The following is a 17,187-nucleotide window of genomic DNA, read 5'->3' as shown; positions in this document are numbered from 1 at the left end:
CACTTCTAGAAAAGCTGCCCTCAATTTCCATTGCACCCCTTCCTGGAAGTCCGTCAACCACTCGGTTTCTTCTTTGTCTCCACCACACGTTCCTCCTCCTTCTCTCACCCTTCAGGGATGCTGACCCCAGGGCCCTGTCCTCAGCCACTGCTCTTCTCTTCCAGGGCAATTTCCTCAGTGAACTGCATCTGCCCCGTGGCTTCAACCTGCCCTCAACCGAGCCCTGGCCCAGACCTCTCCTCAGAGCTGCCGGCCCTTCTGCCCACCTTCCCAGTCCACAGTCCACTCAAACCCACAGGCATCTCAAACCCAGCAAGTCCAAAACTGCGCTGCTGAGGTGCCCCCAAAGCTCTCCTGTGCCTGTGCTCCCCTCCCTTGAGAAGTGTCCACCTCTTATAGAAAATTATAGGAGCAGGTGAGAAATTAGAAATGGAGAAAGAAGAAAACAAAGTTTCCACAGTCCCAGCACACAGAAGCAACTACCTTGACTATTTGGGTGTATGCCTCCCAGCCTTCCTTCTGTGCTTTTAATATTCCATCTTCCCCACTTAACATTCTAGCATAAGAATGCTCCCATGTTATTACTAATTCTGCATAACTTATTATTTTAAAGCTATTTGGAACAGATAGCACATTCCAACTGTACAAAAGGGGATTTGGTAAAAAGTAAATCTCCCTCCCACCCCTGACCCCCAAGTCATCCAGTTCCTTCCCCAAGGCAGCTGCCATTCCTGGTCATTTGCATATCTGTCTAAGGATATCTGTGCCCACACAAGAGCACCTGCAATGCCACCTGCACCTTTTTTACTCATAAAGTAGCACACCATGCACCCTGTTCTACACCTTCTCTTTTTTCATTTATTTAAAAAATTTTTACATTTATTTATTTATTTGGCTGAGTTGGGTCTTTGTTGCTGCACGCGGGCTTTCTCTAGTTGTGGCGAGCAGGGGCTACTCTTCATTGCGGTGTGCGGGCTTCTTATTATGGTGGCTTCTCTTGTTGCGGAGCACGGGCTCTAGGCGTGCGGGTTTCAGTAGTTGTGGCACGTGGGCTCTAGAGTGCAGGCTCAGTAGTTGTGGTACATGGGCTTAACTGCTCCACAGCATGTGGGATTTTCCTGGACCAGAGCTCAAACCCGTGTCCCCTGCAGTGGCAGGCGGATTCTCAACCACTGTGTCACCAGGGAAGCCCTCTTTTTTCATTTAACAATCTATCTTGAAAATCACCCCCAAACTACTCATAGTGAGTTCCTCACTCTTGTTTCCTGACTTTGAGTGCACCACTGCACAGCCACACCATAGGTTATCAAACTAGTCCTCCACTGAGGGACATTTAAGTTGTTGCCGATCCTTGTTATTCTAAGTCAGGCTGTAACAAGGAAGTGCGGGGCAGGGAGGGGGAGGCCCTGGGGAGAAGGAAATGGACATGAGGAAGCTTTGAAGGAGAAATTGAAGAGGCTTGGAGTAAGTGAAAGGCAGTCATAAGCCTGGTAATAGGAAAGAGGGTGACAGGAGGAAACGCAGATGGCTGGTCCACAGTGAGTGTCATTCGGAGCTCACTGGCACTGAGTGGAAGTAGAACACTAGAAAGATGAGGGCATCTGATTCAGGCCCGAAGCACAGGAGGGAGGTTAAGGCCAGCGTCATGGGCCAATTGAGCTCAGGGTGGAGGACGGACCCTGTGCTAGGAAGGTGCTGGGCCCTGAGCCAACTCCCAAAACCCTCACAACAACCTGAGGGGTAGTCACTTCCTCCCCATTTTACAGACAAAGAAGCAGGTGATAAAAAGTGGTGGACTCAAGTCCTGCTTCTCTACCACAGCCCAAGGGATGCCTGGGTGGATGGTCAATGTTTAGAGGGGAACAGAGCGGACAGCTGCCTCCAGAGAGGCCCCATATGCAATTTCAGGCACTGAATTCAGAGCTTCTTCCCTGACCCCGTTGGGTCTCTGAGTGGCAAGCCCTTGGATGAAGTGGCTGTCTGGGGCCTCCGAGGCCCTGCGTGGTACCCTGCCACCTCTCTGCCTCTAACCCCAGGGTCTGTGCTCTTTGCTGGCAGGTTTTGCCCATCATTGTTTTCTTCATCTGTACCATGTCCATTCTCTACTATGTGAGCCTCATGCAGTGGGTGATCCTGAAGGTGAGTTCTCAAGGTCCCAGCCCGGGCCCTCCCAGAATCACAGGCTGACAGGAACCACACTCTCCCAGAATGCCTTGCTCCCAAGCCCACACCCTCCCCAAATCCCCTGCTCTGAGGGCCTGGACCTTCCAGCATCCCCTGCTCCCCAGCCTTCTCTCAGAGTCTACTACCAACCAAACAACTTTTCACAGAGTCTCTTGTCATGCTACTAAGGAGAAATGGCACCAAAATCCAGTGGGGTCTTTGGGGGAGGGAAGTTTACAGAACTGGGGCTGCATTGGGGAGAAGTGTTAGGGGAAAAAATAATTTATACCAAAAAGATCTTGAGAGCAGTGGGTCACGTGGGCCAGACTTAGCTGATATAAATGTCAAATCCTGTGCTTATGTTCATAAAATCTGCTGCACAAAACCAGGATGCAGGAGACAGACAGCATTGGACAAGAGATTCTGAGATTTTTAGCTGATTGAGCTCAGAATAAACCAGTATCATCAGGCAGCTTCCAGAAGTGCAGCCTGTGGTATGTTAAGAGTGCACAGTGCATGGCGTAAGGGAGACAGTTATCCCCAAATCTGGAGAATGTGTTCAACCAAGGGGCTATGACAAACTGAACTATCAGTGGGTTCAGTTTGAAAGGGCCTGAGACCATACATTCCATAGAATGGCTGAAGGAAGTAGGGATGAAGGGCCGAAAAAGAGAAGGCCAGGGTGAAGAAGGTTACGGGTAGGATTCTAAACACTTATAGAAGGTTAGGGAAAAGGCAGCCTGAGAGGTACCTGCAGTGGAGAGAAATTCCATGGAAGCAGATTTCACGTTGATTAAAAGAAAGAACTTTTTAATACAGTGTTTCCCAAAGCCTTTCACAAAACTCTAGTTTCACAGCAAGTTAATAAATGCTACTAGGTAAAGGGATCCCATGGTCAAATTATTTAATTTATTTTAATTTTGGCCGTGCCATGTGGCCCAACCAGGTATCAAACCCGCGCCCCCTACAGTAGAAGCGCAGAGTCTTAACCACTGGACCGCTAGGGAAGTCCCTTGGTCAAATAATTTTATGAAGCTAAGCTAGACACTAGGCTAAACAAATTTAAACAAGTTTTGTGCAGGACTTCTCAGAGCCTTTAATAAACTGGTAAGTATTGGTCATCTCCAAGGTGTGTGTGTACAGCAATTCTCAAATATATTTGACCAGGGAGTCCTTTTTTCATGGATGATAAGCCCCCATCAATGGAGGTGAGGAAGGAGAAGATGAATGGACCTTTGGGGAAACGTTGGTAAGGGAGTTCTACCTGGATTGGGAGTTGGAAGGAAGACTTTTAAGGTACTTCCACCCCTGACTCTCTCTGTCCCTGGGGCTTGCTGATACCAATCCACAAAGAGCACCCTGCTTCCTTCTAGATCTCCTGGCTGATGCAGGCCACCATGGGCCCCATGGCCACGAAGACCCTGAGTGTGGCTTGAAACATCTTTGTGAGCCAGGTCAGTATTGCAGCCTCCTTCCCTCAAGGAGGGTGGGTGGCCTGGGTCCCTAGAGCTCTGATTCAGTCAGCAGAAGAGCCAATCAAACCTTCTCCCAGGGTCACCAAAGGCTGCTGCCCTAGGGATGCTCCATTTGGGGATATACTCCTTGCCTGGGTCATGCCAAGGAGGATAGTATCTCCCTGGCACCTCCTACCACTCTAGGCCTAGGCTGTCTTCATCAGCTTAGAGACTCACAAGTCCTACAGATGGAGTCCAATGTTCTCCTTTTATACATGCAGAAACTGAGGCTTGGGGCTGGGAATGCCTTGCCAAGATCCCACAACATAAGCCAGGACTTAGAATCCAAGTCTTCTTCTTCCTGGACAGGGTTCCTTCCACAACATCAGTTTGTCTTTTTTTCCCCTCCCTCTTTCTGAAAATGTATTTTCCAATATAAGTGTGGCTCTGAAGGGACTATCAGTCCTGAGTCCCTTTCAGAAGGCCAGACCCTCCTAGGGGTAAGACTCTGGTGACTGTTCCAGAATCCTGGCCTATCTGCCCAACATGTAAGTCACAAAAAAAACATACTTGCCAAAGTATGCCATATTTCACTGGGCAGTTTAGGAAACTTTGGAGAATATTTGCATCTTTTTTGCTATGATGCAATTGTGTAGATTTCAAAGGTTTTTTTTTTAAGCCAATTAAGACAGGTGTGCTCTGAGATAAATAGTCCAAAATCCCTTAGTTGTTCAAAATGAGGCAAAAGAGAAAAAGATATTTCAGTATCAGCATTTATTTTATATAAAATGCTGCAAATGTAATCAATGGTTTTTGCTGAGAAAAGACAAATCTTAGGTGAATATGACACGATAACCGGAAGAGCTCCAATGGCGAATTAACTTTTGCGGGGACGGGGAGCCTTCAAGGATTAGTGGTATCATTTCAAGCTCAGTGTTGGCAGGCCTGGGCCCTATTCTCTTCTCTGGCCACAGTCTGTCCCCAGGGGATTGCCCCAGCCCCATGGCTTAAATACTTCCTCTCCCCTAAACTCCAGTCTGATATATATCCAACTGCCCCCTTGACCCTCCACTTGGATATCCTTAGATAATTTACTAGGCAAGTCCAAACAAGCAGAACCCTTGATTCCCTCCCTCAACACACATGCACATCTCCAAGAGTTTCCCTTCTCAGTAAATGGCAACATCTTCAATGAGGTTGTTAGACAAAAATCAAGGAGTCATCCTTCCTTCCTTTGCTTCCCTTGCTCCCAGCTGCATCCAGTCCATCAGCAAGTCCTGCCAGCTCTGCCCCACATCACATCCCAGACCTGCCCTGCTGCCCTTTTTCTTTTTTTTACTATGAGCCACACTTGTCTCTCACCTGGACATGACAATCACCTCCTCTCTTTTCTCCCTGACACCATTGCTGCCCCTACCCATCCTTCACACACAGGCTGGAGTAGCCCTTTATTTATTTATTTATTTTTAATTAATTAATTATTTATTTTTTGGCCGTGTGGCATGTGGGATCTTTTTTTTTTTAATTTATTTATTTTTGGCTACTTTGGGTCTTCATTGCTGTGCGCAGCTTTCTCTAGTTGCAGCGAGCAGGGTCTACTCTTTGGTGCGGTGCGTGAGCTTCTCATTGTGGTAGCTTCTCTTGCTGCGGAGCACGGGCTCTAGGCATGTGGGCTTCAGTAGTTGTGGCACGGGGGTTCAGTAGTTGTGGCTCATGGGCTTAGTTGCTCCGTGGCACGTGGGATCTTCCCGGACCAGGGCTCGAACCCGTGTCCCCTGCATTGGCAGGCGGATTCTTAACCACTGCACCACCAGAGAAGCCCAGCATGTGAGATCTTAATTCCCCAGCTAGGGATCGAACCTGCGCCCCTGCATTGGAAGCGCAGAGTCTTAACCACTGGACAGACAGGGAAGTCCCCTGGAGTGACCCTTTAAAAACCCAAGTCAGATTATGCCTCTGCCTGCTGAGATCCACTGCTTACCCTGCCTTGTCCATCTGCCCTCCACCTCCCCCATCTCTATCCCTATTCCATAGCACAGTCTGGAACATAGTATGTACTATAATTATTTATTGAATGAATAAACAAATGGCTCCAGGCTTCCCCACGTGCCCTGAACTAAACACACCATCGAATGCCCCAGTTCCTTTCTTTCTGGCAACTCCCATGGCTTCACTAAACGTTCAGACTTGGAGTTATATCTGCTCTGGTCCTTTGCACGAACAGAGGTAATTCTTTGAACCTCTCTGACCTTCTGCTCTCCTGGAACGTGGAGACGACCACTTCTTTCCTAGAAGGTTGTAAGTGATGAGTGTGAGGGGCTTAGCTGGGTGCCTGGACGTGGGAGGCACTTGACACAGGGGAGCGTTATCAGGCCCAAAGGAAGGGCTGGGGGTCCTTCCACAGAGCTGGGCTGTTGCTGAGGTTCAGAGAGGCTTAGCCAAGTACAGACTCTGGTCCTCACCCCACCCTGCTGTCTCTTCCCCTGGGGTCCCCAGCCCTCACTGTGACCTGCTCACTCCCAGGTGGAGGGGGTACGCCCCAAGTGCCCGTGCTAGCCTGACCAGCGCCGCTTGTTTGACATCTTTCCCGTTTGCAGACTGAGGCTCCTCTACTGATCCAGCCCTACTTGGTAGACATGACACTCTCTGAAATCCACGTTGTCATGACCAGAGGCTACGCCACCATTGCCGGCAGCCTGCTGGACGCCTACACCTCCTTTGGGGTATGTAGAGCCCTCCTTCTGCTTGCTGAAAACCAAGAACCTGAAACCCACCTTTGTGGGAGCCCCACACAGCTCCTGGCCAGAGCGACCTGGGGTCTTCTCTTATGGGCTACGTCCTAAACCAGGGCTGCTGTGATGGTGGGAGGAGAAGCTTCACCTGAGTAAGGCAGGCCAGGTGGGCTGGACCATTTGGGCTTCTCACGTGGCCAGTGGGAGCAAAGGTTTCCAGTATTCTGCTTACTGAGGCAAAGCGCTAAGTGTTTTAATATCCACATTTCAAGGATGAGGAAATTGAGACTCAGAGAGTAAGTGAGATGCCCAAAGCCAGGATTTGAGCCCAGACCTGTCTTGACTCCAAAACTCAGACACACAGTCCCCGACCTAGGCCACCCCTGGAGCTTTGTCCTACTCTTCCTGTACCCCGTCTTCCCACCTCCTCTCCTTTACACCCTCTCTGGGCACAAGTCCTTCCTCTACTCCTCAGTGATTACTTGTGTAGCTTTCTGAGCACAGTACATTTCTAAATCAAATTCCAGTGGTATGAATCAGGCCCTTAAACCAATCACAACACTAGTGCATGGCAAGCAGAGATGAATCTTCAATGTGTCCCCTACAAAGTGCCTTGTAATAATGCATTACATTTGTGTAAAATACTGTACTTGTTTGTGTTTTCACATGCAAGTCTTTCAAGTTCTTATTTTTTTCCCCTTAAATATCGAAGAAATTCTTGCTTCTTACAGAAGTGAATAAAGTAAAAAAAACAAAACACTTCACTCCCACTTCCCATGGATAACTGCTCTTACTAGATGAGAACAGCAGTGCTCCAAGTGTCCTCAGTGGGCCAGCAGCGACACCTTCACCTGGGAACTTGTTAGGAATACAAATTCTTGGGCCCCTCTGTAGACCTGCTGAATCAGGAATGCTGGGGATGGGGCCCAGTGTCCTGTATTGTAACAAGCCTTCCAGGTGATTCTGATACTCGCTCAATTTGGGAACCACTGACTTAAAATATGTCATTCCAGATATTTCTGTGTAAAAAGTCATTTAAGTACATATAACTGAATATACATATACTTGCTTTTTTTTTTTTTTACTAAAGGTCAGGTAATTCTATTCACAGTTTTCTGCAACTTGCCTTTTTCTTATAAAATTCTGAGCATTACATGAAATCCGAAAGTGTAAAGGAAAAAGTTGACAGAGCTAACTAATAAAAATGAAAAACCTGTGAAAGGTAAAAAAATCACAGTTTTTTAAAAGTTTAATGATTGATCAAGAAAGAAAAGTTCATAAATGATAAACAGATATTCAAGCTCACTGATAAATTAAAACAATAATAACTTATGTTTCTTCTCAAGGATATGCAAAATTTTACATGCCTCTAAACGGCAAGGCTGAGGGGCATTCATATACTCTTTTTTTTTTTTTTTTTTGGCTGCGTTGGGTCTTTGTTACTGTGCGCAGGCTTTTCTCCGGTTGCGGCGAGCCGGGGCTACTCTTCATTGCAGTGCGCGGGCTTCTCATTACAGTGGCTTCTCTTGTTGCAGAGCACGGGCTCTAGGTACACGGGCTTCAGTAGTTGTGGCACTCGGGATCAGTAGTTGTGGCTTGTGGGCTCTAGAGCGCAGGCTCAGTAGCTGCGGCGCACGGGCTTAGTTCCGCGGCATGTGGGATCTTCCCGGACCAGGCCTCGAACCCGTGTCCCCTGCATTGGCAGGCAGATTCTTAACCACTGTGCCACCAGGGAAGCCCCACATACTCTTTATGCGAGTGCAATTTGCTCTAACCTTTTTGGAAAACACCTATCAGTCAATTTAAAAATACTCCTCTTTGATCTAGTTAGGAATATTATGATACAGAAATATTTTCACAAGTGGTCAAAAGATGCAAAATTCCAACATTATTTGTAATAGCTAACAACCCAAGAAACATAAATGTAGAGCAGTAAGGGAATGAGCTGGGTAAGTTCATCCGTGCAATGCATGGTCACAGCCCCTAGGGTGAGGTGGGCCTCTGTGTGCTGGTTTGGAGAAGGGCAGCCTGCCTCTCCCAGGGCCCAGGCTCTCCTGATGCTGTGTGTGAATGAGTCGGGGGATGAAAGAATGACCAGTATTGTTCTCAAATTCCACCTGTCTTTCTCATCTCTGTGTTTGAGGATGGCCAAGGGGATGAGCTAACCTGCCCCTCAGTCCCTCCTTCCCTCGGGACACCTGGGCCACACCAGGAGGCTCAGCTCCGCATACCCACAGAGCTGTCTGGGCAGGATGGCTGCTGCCTCGTGACTTTTCAAGAAGGCCCCTTGCACTCTGAGGCTTTGTCTTCTCCACCCAGCACCCTCCACCTAGAATTTTAGAGGTCATCTGGTTTGCACCTTTTCTCACCAAGGCCTAGGAAGGGCCCATCAGAGCTGATGCATGCCACACCCCTCCCCCATACCTCACCACCAATTGATTTTGGAAGGAATTTGATATTGCAAAAATGAAAACTTGAAACTTTGTTCCTGAAACTTTTTTCATGGTGGTGTATTGGGGGAGGGGTTGCCCTGCTATCTTTGGTACTTAGAGCCTTTAAATGTCTTAACCTTGCTTTGGGTCCCACAAGCCAGTTAAAAGAATGGTATTCTTTCTATCGCATAAGCGTCGTTGCCATTACTTAAGACTAAAGTACTGGAAGAACTCTCTCCCTTTTCCACAATCGCCTTACAGCTCGGCCTCCTTTCCTTCCCTGTCCTAGGCCAGAGTCCAGGCGCAGCCCCAGGCAGGCGGGCCTTTCCACTGAAGGGGCCTGGTACCCACTTCCCTTTAGCTCTACAGAATGTGCAGAGGACACCAGGATCAGCCTAGTGGTCGCGGGTCTCCATCCACAGCCTCTGGTACGGAAGCCCCAGGCTACCACCATAGCTGGCCTGGTGAAAGGCACCTAGTCCACCTTCCTTCCCTCCGTGTCTGGATCAGCCTCCAGGCTGGTCACAGAGAAGCTCTCTTCTGCCCCCGCCTGGCTCTTGGCCGCCACTACAGCAGCCCCCGGGCTTCCTCCCACAGCCCTTCCCACCCTCTCCTTTCCCATCTCTCTCCTTTCATGCCCTCTTCCAGGCAGTTCCTCACTGTATCTTGGGCTCTGCCCTTAGACCCTGAATTCCAAAGAGAATCCCCCCTTTCTCTCTCCTCCTTTCTCTTTGATGCTCAGCTTCTGGCTGGCTCTTCCCTGCACCCCTCCTATTGCTAAAATTTGGATATTTCTAGACCTGTGCTGTCCAACACAGCAGCCACTAGCTATTAAGTGGCTATTAAGCCCTTGAAATGTGGTCGGTCTGAAATGAGATCTGCTGTGAAACTTAGTATGGAAAAATCAATTAATATATTTTATTGATAAGTTTTACATTGATTACAAGGGTAGAAAATGATGTTAGGTATATTGGGTTAAATTAAATACATTAATGAAATTAATTTCATCTGTTTCTTTTTACTTTTTTAATTGGCTCCTAGAAAACTTAAATCACAGCTGTGCTATATTTGTATCAGATGACACTGGTCTAGACCTTCTCCCTGGTCTGAGGTCCCAAGTGTTGCTTGACTGAATCCTTTCACTGTGACCTCCACATACATGTCCCTTTTCAGTGTGTTTCCCAAAAACTCTAAGGTAGGCACGAGCTCTCTCTGCTAAAACCCCAGAAACTGGTCTCCCTACCCACCCCTGTGGCTCGGGATCATTGTGAGTAGAGATCCAGATGTGTGCCTTGGGCTGTGAACACAGGATGGGTTGCGGGGATGGCCACTGATGTTTCTCAATCAATTGTGCAAGAGTGGGAGCCCCTGGGACAGGGTCTGGGAGGCCCAAGCAGGGCCAAGTAGGAGTCAACCACATGCTTAGTTTCTACACCTGTAAAATGGGTGGAATTACTGCCCACCTCACAGCAGTCTAAGAATTAAATGCCATAATAAACAGAAAACACCTGGCAAGGGACTTCCCTGGTGGTCCAGTTGTTACGACTTTGCCTTCCAATGCAGGGGGTGAGAGTTCGATCCCTGGTCTGGGAGCTAAGATCCCACATGCATCACGGCCAAAAAACCAAAACATAAAACAGAAGCAATATTGTAACAAATTCAATAAAGACTTTAAAAACGGTCCACATCAAAAAAAATCTTTAAAACAAAAAAACACCTGACGTGGTGTTGAAAAAGTGGTTGTTCTTTCTCTGACATATTAGGGTCAGAAGTCCAGCCTTCTAAAACTGGCCCATTTTATGCTTTGGAGTGTCTGGATTTATTTCTTTTCTCAGTAAAGACCTTTTTGAAAGTTCAGATGGATGGCTCCTACCCTCTATCCCTCTTCACATAGGACACCTTTAGGTAGAGGAAGGAGGGCCTTGGGCAGGAGTGGGCCCTGTCATGCTGGGACAGAAGGCATTCCTGACCTGGTGTCTGGAGGCAGCGCTGGGGAATGTCATGGCCCTGAGGCATAACTGGCAGCAGAGAGGCCGTGTGTGGGCTGACCCAGTGCCCCCGGGAGCCCTGCCAGTGCAGGACTCAGCCCTTTCCAAGATGAGAAGGAAATGACTGCCTGGGGCATTTGAGGCAGTGGCCACGACTGGCCCATTCAAAGGACAGTGTCCATGAATGTGCAAGATGTGCTCCCCACTGAGACTCGAGTTGACAAACCAGATGTGGCCTCCAAGCTGGAGGATCCTCCAAGGGGAGGGTCCTGGCTGGTGGAGGAGAAAATCCCAAGATTCCAGATGTGGTATTGTGCCCGCTGGAGCTGGGCGGCTGAGGAGGAGGCCAGCAAAGTCCCAAAGCTTGGCCTGGAAAGTCCAGAGAGGACACCTGCCTGAGGCTGGCTATTTCCATGAGGAGCAAGGCCTGCACACCCAGTGGCTGTGATGGGGGCGCGTGGGAGGTGGGTGCTGGAGCTGGTACACATCTTAAGTGGTTTCTGCTTGCCGCTGAAAGGAAACAAAGGGGCTTTAAAAGAAGAAGGAGGAGGATATTACAAGGCTTTCAGAGCCTCAGAGGGTCTCTGAGGCCTGGTTCCTCATCAGTAGTTCCTGGTACTTCCATGGGCTTCTTTGGCCGTCTGCTTTATTCGCCTGAACATGTAGCTTAAACTTACCTCCCCTCCTTTTGTTCCTTTTTTATTTAAAAATTTAAAACTGCAGTTGATTTATTACAAACTTTAAGAAGAAGTCTATTTTACTTTTCTGCTTATAAAGACAATATATATCATGTGGACGTTTAGAGATATACAGAAAAGCTGAAAGAAAAGAAAATCACTCTGGCCCCGCTAGCCAGGGACAGACAACTGGTTGACATTTCAGTGTATTTCTTTCTGATCTTCTTTTTATGCATAGTTGTGGAGTTTGTTTTTTTCCCTATCATTGTGGGTATGCTCTATATGCAAGTATGCAGGCATTTCTCCACAGTATTGTGAAGCCTTGGTAACCATTGTTTTTGATGGCAGCTTGACAATGCATAGCCATCCCCCCATTGTCAGATGTTTGGGTTGGTTCTAATTCTCCCATTTGGTAAATAACACAGTGGTGAAAAAGTGTTCCATCTCTGTGAAGAGAACAGGGAAGCAGAGGGTTTGGGACCACAGTGAGGATGAAAATTCCGGAAGGGAGAATCCCGGGGGTCTGGCAGCTCCATCATCTTGCTGTGAGGGCTTCTATAGCGTGGCTCCAGGAGACCGACCCAGGGTCAAAGGGTGGGTGTTGTATGTTGTAGGGGCAGATTTCCTTAGAAACAGCTCTCTGACCACAGGAGTAGAGGTGATGGGCTGCCTTGAGGTGGTGAGTTCCCTGCCACAGTAAGTGACAGGAAGGATCCTCTAGAGGGAAGGCTTTCCTTTACTATGAGGTCAAGTTAGGTCACATCTTGGATCCATTCCAACTCTCAGGTTCTGTGAGCTTTGTCTGAAACCATCACAAACCCCTCAGCCAATGATGAACCAGCCCTCAGATCAGTGGTCAAAGAGAGACAGCCTAGAATGGGAGGAAGAACCTTGAACTTGGAGCCGAAAGACACAACGGGTCTAATTCCTTCCCTTCCTTTATTTTGGGCAAGTCATATTTAACCCTTTGGGGCCTCAGTTTCCTTGCCTGTCAAGTGAGATAACAGTACTTGCCCTGCCTAACTTCCTGAAGTCCTGGGGGAAGTGTGGGAATAGAAGGTTCTGGGCATACAGCCTGTAACCCTCTACACATAAAATGTACTACTATTATCAGTGACAGTGACAGCAGTACCGATGATGGTGATATACCAGCAGGGTAGAGTACCATGTCCCCCTGCTGCCCTGGGCCACACTTCTTGACCTCCACATTTCCTGACATCTCTTTATAACCCTCATTCTCACTCTTGCAGATCGATGCTGCCTCCTTAATTGCTGCCTCTGTGAAGGCTGCCCCTTGTGCCTTAGCCCTCTACACGGAGATGGAGGAGTCCAAGTTCAGGGGTGAGGAAGGAGTGAAACTGACCTACAGGTGAGCACAGCAGGAGGGTCTGCAGAGAGGGGAGTGGGGGGGGGAGGGGCAGAGACAGGAGCAGAGGTGGGGGCGGCAGCAGGTCCTATTTTCTCTGCCCATCTCTGTCTTTCACCAAACGCAGCCCACTTCCTCTCTCTCTCACTGCCCTGGTCGCAGCTTCACTTGTGAAGATATAGACTCCAGTTCTTGCTTCTTATTTTCCAGTCTCTGACCAGCAGGAAACATGGACTAGTCAAGGCATGGGCAAGTGACCTGGTTCTTGGGGATGTGCCTGGTGTGTGTGTGTGTGTGTGTGTGTGTGTGTTGAGGAGCATCGTTAAAAGGTTCCACACCACTTTCTCTACATGCCTTGAGGTCTGATCCCCAGTGTCAATCGCATTGACGTGTTGAGCACTCTCCTTGATTTCTCTCACCTCCTAACATCTCTTTATCATAGTCTTAGCAACCTTTGTGTAACATTGAATTCTTAAAAAATGTTGAAAGACACGACTTTTGACAAATGTACTTGTGGATACAACGGGCATCCCCAACTGCACAACTTCCTGAGGGTCTAGAGCAGAACTGCCCTAGAGAAATATGAGTCACATCTATAATTAAAATCTTCTAGTAGTCATCTTTTAAAAAGTAAAAACGAAGCAGGTGATTTTAATAAAATGTTTTATTTAACTAAATATATCCTAAGTATTGTCATTTTAACAAGTAATCAATATAAAAATTATTAATAAGGTATTTCATATTCTTTCTTTTTGACTCAGTCTCTGAAATCTGGTGTGTATATTTGCAACACATTTCAATTCAGATCAGCCTCCTTTCAAGTGCTCAAAAGTCACACGTGGCTAGTGGTTTCTGTCTCGGACAGCATCTGTGCTAGGAGTCTGGGTCTTATCCTAGTGCTTGGGCCAGCCTCTTTCTCTCTCTGGCCTCAGAGGGAAAACAAGGACCACTGGCTCTGAAATGCTCTGTCCAAGGTTCCTCTTTGAGCTGTAGGGTGGGGAGCCCTGCTGTTTGTGGAGATAGGCCAATAATGATGACTCTTGATCCCATCAACAGAGATGCTCAAAACCTCTTAGAAGCAGCTAGCAGTGGGGCTGCCATGTCCGTGAGGGTCGTGACCAACGTCGCAGCCAACCTGATTGCTTTCCTGGCTGTGCTGGCCTTCATCAATGCTGCCCTCTCCTGGCTGGGAGACGTGATGGATGTCCAGGGGCTCAGCTTCCAGGTACAGTTCCAGCCACCCACGCAGCCTGTGGAGGTGGTGGTCCTGGTCGGTGGGTGATGGTGGGTGGACACCCACAGATCCCAGACCAACCCCAGTCCCAGCCACTCCTCTTGCCTCATGCCTAGGCTCATCTGCTCCTACATCCTGTGGTCAGTGGCCTTCTTGATGGGAGTGGCCTGGGAGGGCTGCCCGGTGGTGGCTGAGCTGCTGGGAGTGAAGCTGTTTCTGAACAACGGGCGCCGAGGAGTGGGCCGGTTCCAGGAAGCAGTGGATCTCTGTGAGTGTCCCTGTCCCCTCCCTGGGGCAGGGCGTGATGCAGTGGCTCCCCTGTGGGCCCGGCTGAGACACACTGAGGGGCTGCTCAACCTCCCACATCCCGTTGCCCTGGGCAACAAGACAGCTTCAGAGGCCATCTTTCTCAAGGCCTCTTAGGAGGCTGAGGTTGAGAAAGAGCCCCGTTGGAGGTATCTGAGCTCCAGCTGTAGACAGGCCACCATCCTGTGCGGCGCTGGGCCAGCCGCTGCACCTTGCCTCTTCTGTTGGAAAACAAGTGTAGAACCTGCCACACCTACCCCGAAGGAATGGATGGGAGCATCTAATGAGCTAAGAGAGTAAAACGGGGAGACCTCACCACCCCATTCATCTTCAATATATTGGATTCAGTTCAGGGGTTGGTTTCTTCTGTTAAGACTTATTTGTTTATCTATCTATCTATTTATTTATTTAGTTGCAGCACGCGGGATCTTTTTCTTTAGTTGCAGCATGTGGGATCTTTTAGTTGCGGCATGCGAATTAGCATGCAAAGTCTTAGTTGAGGCATGTGGGATCTAGTTCCCGGACCAGGGATCAAACTGGGCCCCCTGCATTGGGAGTGTGGAGTCTTAGCCACTGGACCACCAGGGAAGTCCCTGTTAAGACATTAAAAAAAAGAAAAAAACTATAAAAGCTGTCTAAAATGAAACTCTCTAAAATAATAACAGCTGTATGTAACATGATTGAGAATGACAAAATTACCCATCATCTTATCATCCCAAAATTACAGCTATTATAATATATAATATAATTATAATTAATTATATTATAATAAATATAACAATATAATATATAATTCCATTATTTGGCTACTATACACAACGCTGAAATGAATAGCTTTTTGCACAGGACTTCTCCCTCCTCTCCGAGCATTTCCTCAGGAGCTTTCCCAGATGTGGGATGACTGAATCACATGGCACGGATCCTCGTGTGGTTGCTGCCAGTATCTTTCCCAAGGGGTTGTAACAACTGAAACCACCCCAGCTGTGCCTGTGAGCATTGATTTTACCACACACTGAACAGGGCTGAGTAGCCTCTTAAAAAAAAGTTTTGATACGTCAAGGGACAAATAATAGTTCATTGTTTTCATTTGTTACTGGGTTACTAGGAACTTTTAATAAAAAAATTTTTTCTTGCCTTTTAAATTATTTTTTTAATCATAAAGGAATGTACTCTTTAGTTTAAAAAAAAAAAGTTTGTATGGAGTAAAAAGCCCAGGTTTCCCCTCACTCCTCATTTTCAGCTCCAGTATCACTCCCTTCTCTAGAGATAGTGGGTGGTATGTGCCTTCGGGATCTTTTTTAAATGAACTTCATTCCTTCGGCAAGTATTTGTTGAGACCTCTGAAGTGCCAGGCCCTCTGCTGGGTACCAGGGATAAAAAGGGGAATTCGACAGACATGGTCCTTGGTGACATGGAACTTACACCTAGTGAAAGACACGAGCAAAACGCAAGAAAGCAAAGGAATAAAATATCTTAAAACCACAATTTGTGGTAAGTTCTCTGATGGAAACAATAAGAGGAAACAGGGAGGGGGTCTTCCTTGACTGGGCTGGTCAGAAAAGGCCTCCCTGAGATGTGGTTATTAGGCCAAGACTTGCAGGGAGGAGGAGGGGCCAGGAGAAATTGGGAAGAGCATTCCAGGCAAAGAAAGAGGCACATGCAAAGGCCTTGAGGTTGAAAATCACTTGTTTGGAGAACTGAGAGGAGAGCAGTGAGGTTAGAAGAGGTGGTAATTGTAAAAGAGAGTGACACAGGCCGAGGAGCAGTAGGAAGTTACTGAAGATTTGACTTTTGACATTTTAAGATTACTTGAGCGGCTTGGGAGGGTGATTGTAGGTGAGTAAGCAGAATGCAGGTACCTTAATTTTTTTTTCATCAATTTGTATAAACTCTGTGTGTTACAAAGATATTAACCCTTTTCTGTTACATTTTCTGCATATATTTTTCCTTGTCTTTTTTTCTCCCCTTCATTCTGTATTCAGGGACTTTTTTAAACACAAAATTTACACCAAATCTTTGCATTTCTTCTGTAATATCTAAATTTAGAAAGTTATCTCCATTCCAAAAATCTGGCAAGGGTTAAATTCCTGAAACAATATGGTGAAGTAGTTAAAATCATGAGCTTTGGAGTCAGACAAAACTGAGTTCAAATTCTGACACAGCTGCATTTTTGCTGTGTGAACTTCCTCAGTCACTTCTGTGAGCCTCAGTTTGCTCCTCTCCAAAATGAGAGTAATAATATTATTTTGTAACAATAATAATTATTCTATATTTCCTATTTGATGTTTAAAATATTAATCTGCTTCAGTGATTTAGAATTAATTTTTTATATGGTGTGAGGTATGGGTCTAAGCCAATCTTTTTTTCCAAATTGTTCCATTTTGGCTCTTAACACTTCTAAGAAATTACACAACCATTCAGAGCAAAAGGGAAGGAGAATTACCTTGCTTAAATCCCTCCGCTGTGCCTGGTACTTCCTGTACATTAGATGATCTTTATGACAGTCTTTCCAGGCAGCTACTATTACTCCCACATTCCTGATGGAGAAACTAAAACTTAGGAGGCTATCGACTTGCTCAACCTGAAATAGGCCGTGACAAGCCTGGAACCCAAGCCGACTGGGCTCCGAATCCCTCCCTCTCTTCACTGGGCCACCATCCTGCTCTTTGGGCATGACAGCACCTCAAAGGACCTCAGCCTGAGCGCATTCTCCGTAAACAAAGGTACGGGGCTGCAGCATGTCGGGAAGGGCCGTTCACCCACTGCTCCTGGGTACAGAGCTTAGTAGGGCCAAAGTGAGAGGACTGGGCCAGCCTGAATCATACCCAGAAAGGC

At 47.4% G+C, this 17,187-nt stretch overlaps 1 protein-coding gene across 1 annotated transcript in view; it reads left to right on the top strand.

Moving 5' to 3' along the window:
* The window catches only part of SLC28A1 (solute carrier family 28 member 1), a 62,269-nt gene that overhangs the window by 30,169 nt on the left and 14,913 nt on the right, over positions 1 to 17,187 (top strand). The window contains 8 exon segments of the mRNA XM_032621680.1: positions 2,059 to 2,139; positions 3,537 to 3,617; positions 6,215 to 6,340; positions 12,697 to 12,815; positions 13,869 to 14,042; positions 14,163 to 14,314; positions 16,943 to 16,989; positions 16,991 to 17,075. Coding sequence (XP_032477571.1) covers positions 2,059 to 2,139; positions 3,537 to 3,617; positions 6,215 to 6,340; positions 12,697 to 12,815; positions 13,869 to 14,042; positions 14,163 to 14,314; positions 16,943 to 16,989; positions 16,991 to 17,075 — 865 coding nt within the window.

Source organism: Phocoena sinus, chromosome 2 (genome assembly GCF_008692025.1).
Source record: "Phocoena sinus isolate mPhoSin1 chromosome 2, mPhoSin1.pri, whole genome shotgun sequence".
In the NCBI taxonomy this organism is placed as follows: Eukaryota; Metazoa; Chordata; class Mammalia; order Artiodactyla; family Phocoenidae; genus Phocoena; species Phocoena sinus.
The sequence above is the reverse complement of the archived record's forward strand: the minus strand, read 5'-3'. Positions and strand labels throughout refer to the sequence as shown.